The sequence below is a fragment of the Haliotis rubra genome, unplaced genomic scaffold, assembly GCF_003918875.1.
Source record: "Haliotis rubra isolate DU_JTF1 unplaced genomic scaffold, ASM391887v1 Scf1244, whole genome shotgun sequence".
In the NCBI taxonomy this organism is placed as follows: Eukaryota; Metazoa; Mollusca; class Gastropoda; order Lepetellida; family Haliotidae; genus Haliotis; species Haliotis rubra.
This window is the reverse complement of record NW_025765164.1, coordinates 28,367-38,566: the sequence shown is the minus strand read 5'-3', so window position 1 is coordinate 38,566 and position 10,200 is coordinate 28,367. Positions and strand designations below refer to the sequence as shown.

Genomic DNA, 10,200 nt, shown 5'->3' with positions numbered 1-10,200 from the left:
CCGAGAAGAATGTGTTTTGTGAGAGGTATACATGCCGCACCAAGTCAATCCTTGAAACTTCCAAGGTCAGTCCTCACAGATGTTAATTCCCCTCAGGTCTCACCCACAATTCATTGGCTAGCCCACAACAACGTCATCTCAAGACACCGGGACCATACTGCAACGGCATCATCTACATGATTCCTTGGTCATACTACATCGATATCATCACACGTACCCACACGCGCGCGCACACACACACGCACATACATACATGCAAACATACATGGAACGTACTAGCTATTCAATGTGTCCCGTGTTCCTACATTGAAAACAGCGTGTTAGACGTGGAACAGAACTATGAAATATTGATTGTACAAATGACATATTATTCTTTTCGTCTCATTATCGTAACAGCACATTATCAGGCAATGTATAACGAATGCCATTGGGTATCGAGCATCATTACTTTAATCAGATCGATCGGATCAGTTTCCGAAACATTGTTAATTGTACGATATTACGCTAAATTACGAACATTCTGAATCAGTAATCAAGTAAATCCGATCACGCACACACCACATATAACAGCTATGACGTGACAATAATACTATCCCAATGAGGACGACGGCAATTGTTAGATATTCAATTCTTGTATTGTCAATCCAGTCCGTTCTCGCGGAAGTAAAGGGACATTAGCGAAAATTTACATCTTTATGAATACAATGGTCTTGGATACGATACCATGGTGATGCTGCTTGTGGCCCCCACGATAAAATGGATTTGTCGTCAGGCTCGATGCTCATAATATCGATCACTGGGTTATCTGTCCTAGATTTGCCGTAATACAGCTAAGGTTTACTAATGGTAGCGGTGAAATACAAATAAAACAAATCTTAGAAAGATCATGCTTACCTCTGGTAGCTTGGAATGGGAAAAAAAACTAATAATACCTTCGTTTTTTTCATTCTGAACTACAGAAATGTATATAACACATAGGCATACATATGCAAATAGCAGAATTTCCAAGGTCAGAACGATCTGGACAAACGGGCCCTTAATGGAATGTATATATTTATATCAATAATATGGTTAACAGACGCTGGTCAATATCAAACATATTCCTGAAAAATATGAATAATTTCAAGTGTAATAATATCGATTATACCTCTTTAACCTTTGCAAACTATTAGGGAGCAATTTGTGTTGTCGCTATTAGGATGATATGTTCTATCTTGATCAGCCATTACCCTATGCAGTATTAATAATCGCCTGGGTCATATTGATATCCTTCCGATTACAACCTGTAGATTCACGGTTTCATAATTCTAGTACTGCTTTAATCACACTTGAGTTGAAGTTTCTTTGGTGTGTTTTTTCTTCAGAATTCTCTGTACAGAACCGTAACCTAAATTCGTGTTCCACTCATTTACGAGTGGAACAAAATTCCGCAAGCGAATTTGTATATTTCTTTAAATACGTTTTATCATTGGAATACAAGTAGCTTCGGGAACGAGAATTATCTCCACTCTGTTATGCAAAAACATAAAACAACAGTAAGTTTACCTTGATGAAATGAAAGGCAAGTGTTTCTACAAATGCTTAGACTGGGATAATGCCATGTACCCGTTTCGCCTGAACCCAAAACGTAGAGTATACCACGAGAAGTGAGAATACCATGCCGAGGCGTGGCTCCGCGTGGATCTCAAGTGACAGGGTTGTATCGATTATGGGGATTATAAGCAGCAGGAACCAACACTTGCTGGAAATCATTACTCTCCTTAGCTGTCACTCACGCTCACGTTGGGGCTAAGATTCTTGGTGAGATAACCATGTCACACCAGGTTCTGAAGTTGTCTGTCGTCATTGTCGTAGTTTCCTATATTGTATACGGTAAGTAAAGTAACTCTTTACATATTTGTTCCAAGATGATGTACATATTCACATAGTTCATATGGCGGCGTAAGTCTCATTTATCACGGATTAACAAATGTTCTGCAAACAAGGTTTAAGTGGAATTAAAACGCTTCACGATCAAGACATGTTTAGATAATTATTCAGTTATAACTAAATAAGAAAAAGAATAGTATGAGGCAGCGTAGGACATGTCCTCAAACAGAAAGCAACAATACCCGAGCAAACAATGGTATTTCAGATTCAATGCCAGCGAGTGCTTATGGCTGTGATACTATTTTGGGCATATTAATTCGAACGCGTATGATATTCACAAGATATTTACAATAGAGCAGTATCCCTGTAATAGCAGTGGGGATGTCTGATTGTTTTGTGTCTGGGGTCGGGGTTGTTGTTGGTGATATTTGGAAGCATTCATGTGTTTATAAGCATATAAAGTAGCACTAGTGTGAGAATTCAGGCGATGTATACACCTTAACATCCATCAGCGTGTGACTGACATGCATAATCAGAATATTACTCCCAATACAACTTGTACACGGAAGGACGTTGAATTTTTCGATTTCAATAAAACTATCACGAATGCTCAATTTGCTCTTATACAACACCTAAATATTGGAGGTGAAACATATGTTCTCTTTATAGAGCTTTCTTTAAGCAATTTGATGCTCAAAAAATTTATTAGAAACCGACAACGATGACAATACACTTGATGACGTCATGCTTCCATGGAAGCTGATATACTTGCCTTGTTAGCAGAATGTGAACAATGTACTTATAATTATAACTTTCACAATTCTTGTCATTATTGATCAAACGTAATATTTAATTGAACCTCATATACATTTAGCTTAGACTGCTGGCGTGTTTGTTTCAAATTTAAGTGTGAGAAATGGAAATAATTTTAATATAGAAAGGTATTCAATCGATGTGAGGAGACCGAAATATTTCAAGGATGTATTCCCTTTAAAAACGTTTTCTAACCACTCAGATTGCAGGACACTCTCCTGTTCATGTATTGTTTCATTCACAGAAACTAGACATATCGAATACTATACATGTATTTTAAATGTCTTTTGAGTGTTTTGTCAAAACAATATTATGCTTGTTACTATAACATTATCTTGCCAACAGGATCTACACCAGTAGGCGACCATGAAGGAAAACAGTTTCTTCTGTCCTTTTTGAAAAATGGCTATGGAAATGGAAAACCATACATATTAATTATGACAGAAACGAAGGCAGAGGTGACAGTCAGAAACCACCTAGAAGGTAAAGCCATGGACTACACACTCAGAGTGGTCTTTCGTTAAACATCGAGCTTCCCAGCTCCATTCGTTATTCTTCAGAAGTGGAGGAAGTTCATCAAAAGACCGTGACCGTTGATTCGACATCCGACGTGTCTGTGTATGTCATGGATTATAACACCTACTCATCCGAGGGATATCTGGCTATCCCAACTCCCTACCTGTCTACAGCATACATAGCTGCATCCTATACGGAAACTTCTAAATACAAGCCAACACTGCTTGTATCAGCAACCCAAGATAAAACAACCGTGACAATCAAGTTCAAGATTCAAAACGGTGGGACATGCGGCTCGGAAATACATTCAGATGGGGGCACTGCAACATTCACCCTCAGTGCCAACCAAACATTTGGAATTGTTTGCACTCATGACTTAACAGGAACGTACGTTAAAAGCACCAAACCGATAACATTTCTTTCTGGACATCCATGTGCAAATGTTCCTGATGGAGTTGACGGTGTGGATATGCTCGTGGAGATGATAGCTCCTGTTGAAGCATTAGGGTCTAGTTTCGTGATCCACAACTTGGAAGGAAGAGACAGTGGCGCTATATACAGGACTGTGGCATCGACTAATGGAACAGTGGTTACGACCAGTGCTGGGAAGTCATTTTCCCTGGAGTTTGGTGACTATTTCGATATTGATACGGCTGCTAAAGGGGAGATGTGTCTCACTTCTAACCATCCTGTTCTAGTTGTCATGTATGGTAAGAGCAAGCAGGCTGACACAGTTGTAGGAGACGGTGATGGGTTCATGGCACAGGTGCCCTCCACAGACAGATTTCTGTCTTCCTACTTGGCTAACTTTTCTTCACTTACTGACTTTAAGACATATTATGCAAGGACAGTTTCAACTGCAGGTGGCAATCCAACAGACTACCGATCGATACCAGGTTGCGCCTATGGAGTTAATTTCACGATAGCAGAAGAGTCATCAACACAAGTGTCAATGAATGGTGCACGTTTTGGGGCAGTCGCATACGGATTCATGTCAGCTGGCGGCTATGGATTTCCAATTGGAATGGTCTTTGGTAAGAATATTCACATTATCTCCACACCAGTGAGTATGTACAGATTTGGTCACGCCACATTCACCAATGCCACAGTGCTACAATGAGACAAGTTTGCCATTGTATCTAGATGAAGTAAACCAGTCGTTGACAATGTCATTACACAACATCACCAGTTTCACTTAGTTCAGGGAGCCCTTGTTTCAAGACTGGGATAGTTGACTTTTGTTTTGATTTTAACCGTACAGGAGAGAGGTTATAGGACGATAACTGCTTAAAGTTAGACATGGGCACAAACGTGACTTGTATATTATTGTATAATAGTTTTGCCAACTATCTCAGTAGTTAATTGCTATTACTATAAAAGACATAAGGTCAGCATAGTTCTTCTCCCTATGCTGGCGGGTGATGGGGTAGCCTAGTGGTTACAGTGTTCGCTTGTCAAGCCGAAGTTGCGGGTTCGATTTCCCACATGGCTCAGTATGTGGAGCATTCTGATTTCCCTTGCTGTGATTGCTGTTGGAATACTGCTAAAAGTGGCGTAAAACCACACTCACTATACTCTCTGTACTGATGTGTAAACCAAGTAAAGTAAATACATGTATGTACAAGAAAACAAATACTCGTGAAGATTCGTGTTAGAATAGGTCTTCAGCAGCCAACTCTTTTCATAAGGGTGGTAAGACTTGCTGACTTATAGCTGGAATATTGCTGAGTGCGGCGTTAAACAACAAACAAACAAGAAAACAATATTATAGTGAACAAGTCTTCTTGAAATAAATAATATTTGTGCAATTTGTCCATAGAGGTACACACCATTAACGCTTGTTGATCGTTTGCACTTCTTTCTGTAGTCCTATGACAGAGGTTCTACAATTGACAGCTCCATACTTACACACAAGTGCTTAACGCCTTTGTCATGGATCAGTTCGCGTATCCTTCACTTATATACTGGACAAAAATATTTAGGGATATGTGTAAATTTTGAAATTATGAATACTGATCTATTTATTCATTGACACACTGATAAAATATCAATCACAAAAATACCAATATCCCTACCTTATTTTGTCCAGTATAGTATTCCCAGAAACTATTGAGAACGTTGTTAATTTCAAATATCTGGAACATGAAGTTTTACTTAAATGAATATGCTGAGATATGATTCTCTTACAGTCTAAGTGACTTTTCAGTACTTTGTGAGAACTGCTTGCCCTGCAATGCATGACGGAAAGAGCTAGGTACACTACCGATCAAAGTTTGTAGGAAATCGTGTGACAGCGAATCCCAGTATTCGACCACTTCTTTCTGCTCAATCCTCAATATTTCTAAGTCATTTTTGGTTTATTCTGTCCTTCATTAGTCCCCACACATTCTCAGTAGGTTTAAGATATGGACTGTAGCTGGGCCAGTCTAAAACTTGAATATTTTCGTCCGACAACCACTGTTTTGTGCAGCCCGCAGTGTGTTTTGGGTCGTTATCATGCTGGAAAATCCAATTATCTTCTTACAGTGTTCGGGCCGTTGGAAGGGGGTGATCATTAAAGATGTCAACTTGTCATTCCTTAGTCAAAGTTCCAGTGAAAATACACAACGGCGTCCCTCACGTGATGATGTCCCACCTCACATTTGAAATTTCGGGCTATGTTTTGTTGGTTGATAGGTTTCATTGTATCTTTTGTCCAAATTTTCACACGGTTCGGAAAAAGCCATTCCGCGCATTTTCACCCAGTTTGTAATTCCTGTCCAAGGGTTTCATTACATACCTGGGGACTTCTTCTATTAATCATCTTATTTCATAAATTCTCAACCCTTTTCAGTTTTCCCCTACTCACAATCTGACCTAGTCGCTGGCGATCCGTAGTACTGAACTTCCTTGGTCTTATGCTAAGTCCCAACCCATGACTGAATATTCTTCAAAGTTCTGTATACTGTAGACAGAGGAATGTCATGTCTACCGGCTAACTCTTTTGCATTAGTGACACCCCTTTCAAAACCCTTTCCTCTTCTGCTGTCCTCTTCTGCCAAATCTGTCAACAAAGGAAGTCGTCTGCAACACCAGGGGAAATAAATAACTTGATGTAGTGAGGTTTATTCTTAAGCCTCACAAGAGTTACCTCCCATATTAAGTAGCCTTCATAATGTAACACATTTTTCAAAATTCTATTTTAGTGTTAGGAAACAACGTTTTTCTCAATAATTTCTCGGAAAACTGTCTTAAGGGGCCACGCTCTGATATAACAGTCAATGCTGTTCAAGCGGTGTGGACGTCACACACTCCTTCTGCTGCTTACACACAAAATAAACGATCTGAAATTGGAAAACCATGGTTTGCTTCAGTCTTATTTAAAGCCTATTTTCTTAGACTAAAGCTCTATATTTCTGACAAGAAATTTGAATACTTCATGAAACCACGGTGCATGTACAACCGACACCTTGCCTCATGGAACGTCTTTCTTGAACATTCAGATATTGACGAGTGTGAAAGTACTCCTTGTGTGAACGGAGGCTCGTGTAAAGATGGTGTGTATGCCTACACTTGTGAGTGTCCAGCAGAACACACGGGCGTCAACTGTGAGTCGGGTAAGCAATTTACTGAGCTATCGTTTCAGATGTGAAGCTCTTCTCAAACAACGACTTTTTTCATATCCAAAAGAACTGTTACATCTGACCAAACATACGTAAAACATTATCACCTGAACCTGACTACTATGAAACTCTTGTATCCACTATGACGTTAAAGTGTATAAACTAATGTTTTCTTCTCGGTCTTTACACATAAACTTTTGTACCAGCCGCTGAACTGAACTAAACTGAACTTAACTGAAAAATACAACTTGGCTCGAACATATATCCTGATAAACCTTTCTAAATTAAAGAAGACTATCGCATTATGCACATAACAGTTTCTACCAGGTACTGTTTGTTTTTGTATTTTAATGATGTAATGATATTACGATTTTTAATCCGGACATCGTGACATCTATATCGATGAAATTCTTTGAATATAGCAGACGTATAAATGATATTTCATTCAATTGCAGGTGGTTCATCCGATGCTGTATCATCGATCGTGTCAGTGACCGGCATTCAGTACTCATCGTCCCCTCACTTTCTACCAGCTTCAGCGAATTCGTCAACCTACACTGTGTCATCGTCGGACAACATGGTGGCTTCTACAATCACGACTGAATCACGTGTTGTTTCTGAAGCATCACCATCTATGGACAGTGTGGCCTCTTGGTCATCTCTGCTTTCAGACATCATGGGCTCGTCGCCCTCGCTTTTCGACCTTAGTTCTTCGTCGCACGTATCCTCAGAAAGTGTGCCGTTCATGAAGCCATCACCAGCTTCTGTGTACATTACACGTGGTACCTCTTCTGGGAGCACCCATCCATTCATTTCATCATCAGTGCCTGATGCAGGAACTATGATATTAACATCTGCTTCTGACTTTAGAAACGTCTTGGAATCATCTACTATCTTCAATATGTACACGTCCCAAACAATCATCGACGATGTTACCCCATTACTTTCAAATCCTTTGCCTTCATCGCTGATGCTAACGTCCGCATCCTACTTCACTAACCCAGCCTCTCTGATGGTTTCAACAGTTGTGAGTAGCACCATACCTAGCCAACTAGGCCTGACGACGACATGCACGTCTTGTACCCCATCCATACCCATGTCGGTCACTCCAGCAACATCATCAATATCTGTAAAATCCTCTTTGCCCAAGTCCTATTCGACAGCTTGCATATGTACATGTGCAGTCAACCTGGCTACAATGGACATAGTGATGATAACAGAAGAAATAAAGAAACGCCTCACTGTGCCAACACACAATCTCTCAAGCACAATACGGAAGAAAATTAGTGTCCGCGATGACAGACCAAGTGCTGTTACCATGGGTTCAGCTGGAATTGTTTTCATCGTCATTGCCACTCTTATTGTTACTGTGCCGGATATCTTAAATATGTTGCAGTTTGTCTGCGGTTTGGGATTCCAAAAGCCACGAGGAAAGTCTTCGCAAGACCAGAGTTATACCTAAGTTCATGTAAAGCACCTGGGCCTCCTTTCACAAAGCACTAATGTGATCACAAGTCACTAAGGTAACCTTAGTGCAATGTTAAAGAATGGAAGTTAAGGTTAACCTTAGTGAAGGTTGACCCAGTACATGTGTTGGTTGTGATGAACATATACGTCATCCTTATGTGGACATTATATATTTTGAGATACACTATTGGACACATTGCTTCTTTAAGTAATACACGGGCGAGTTATAAATATTCTATAATACTGCTTCGCTGATCACGGTTGTCATAACATATGTACATAATCAATGACACATCTGACTCCGTTATTGTATCAACGCTTCAGCACAATGGCCGATGTGAGACACTTCAAGCATTCCACAGAACGACGACCTATTGGCATCAATTTTTTATCTTAACATCTTTAAATTCTTGAAACTTGAAACCATTTAACGCTTTGTGTGCTGACGGAGGAATAAACCCGATCACATATACGTTTGGTTATCATATTGTTATAAAAAGTGTGGTGAACACAATTCAAAGTGTGTGTCCCGTGAAGTTAAGTAATTGGCCCAACTCATATCTTTACTTATTCATACCGGTCACAATTTTTGCTCGGAGCGTCAAAATCAAACAAGTTCATTTAGCAAAGAATAACTTATAACAAATTTCATGTATACCTTCAATAATGTCAAATAGCTCTTTCCAATCTACAAATTTACCCACCTGAAATCATCTATGTCATATGTAGATCAATGAATAACTTGGATTCGAAAATTGCATATTAAGTTGCCAAAAGTTAAGTTATGTGGAGCGATATCAGACATCTCCTGCCTTTGCATCGTGCAGATTCCTTCAGTGAAGATTTCACAGAGCAGAATTTAATGATAGAAGTTGCCTGATAACAACTTTTCACAATACAGTGACACTGTTTATGTATGCATATCGTGTGTGTGTGTGTGTGTGTGAGTGAGTGAGTGTTGGTGCATGTGCACCAGAACATGTCAGCAGTATAGGGATGGGCACCAGAACGTGACAGCTGTGTGTAACTGTAACGGGATGGACACGAGAACATAACAGGTGTGCGCAACAGTAAAGGGATGGGCACCAGAACGTGACAGCTGTATGTAACTGTATCGGGATGGACATGAGAACATAACAGGTGTCGGTAACTGATGGGCACCAGAACATGACAGGGCTACACAACTGTAAAGGGATGGGCACCAGAACACGACAGGGCTACACATCTGCAAAGGGATGGGCACCAGAACATGACAGGGCTACACAACTGTGAAGGGATCGACACCAGAACACGATAGGGCTACACATCTGCAAAGGGATGGGCACCAGAACTCGACAGGGCTACACAGCTGTAAAGGGATGGGCACCAGAACATGAAAGGGATACACAACTGCAAAGGGACGAGCACCAGAACATGACGGGTCTACACAACTGTAAAGGGAAGGGCACCAGAACACGACAGGGCTACACAACTGTAAAGGGATGGTCACCAGAACATGACAGGGCTACACAACTGCAAAGGGACGGGCACCAGAACACGACAGGTCTACACAACTGCAAAGGGACGGGCACCAGAGCACGACAGGTCTACATAACTGTTAAGGGAAGGGCACCAGAACATGACGGGAATACACAACTGCAAAGGGATGGGCACCAGAACACGACAGGTCTACACAACTGTTAAGGGAAGGGCACCAGAACACGACAGGGCTACACAACTGTAAAGGGATGGGCACCAGAACATGACAGGGCTACACAACTGTAAAGGGATGGGTACCAGAACATGACAGGGCTACACAACTGCAAAGGGACGGGCACCAGAACACGACAGGTCTACACAACTGCAAAGGGACGGGCACCAGAGCATGACAGGTTTACACAACTGTTAAGGGAAGGGCACCAGAACATGACGGGAATACACAACTGCAAAGGGA

General features: G+C 40.8%; 1 protein-coding gene across 1 annotated transcript; it reads left to right on the top strand.

The window, feature by feature from the left end:
• Nucleotides 1–1,776: 1,776 nt before the first annotated feature.
• Nucleotides 1,777–8,351, top strand: LOC124266293. Its single transcript, XM_046701112.1, has 4 exons — nt 1,777–1,872; nt 3,028–4,232; nt 6,681–6,794; nt 7,256–8,351. The coding sequence occupies exons 2-4, from the start codon at nt 3,308–3,310 to the stop codon at nt 8,260–8,262; spliced, it is 2,046 nt and encodes a 681-aa protein (XP_046557068.1). The 5' UTR covers nt 1,777–1,872; nt 3,028–3,307; the 3' UTR covers nt 8,263–8,351.
• The last annotated feature ends 1,849 nt before the right edge of the window (nt 8,352–10,200 follow it).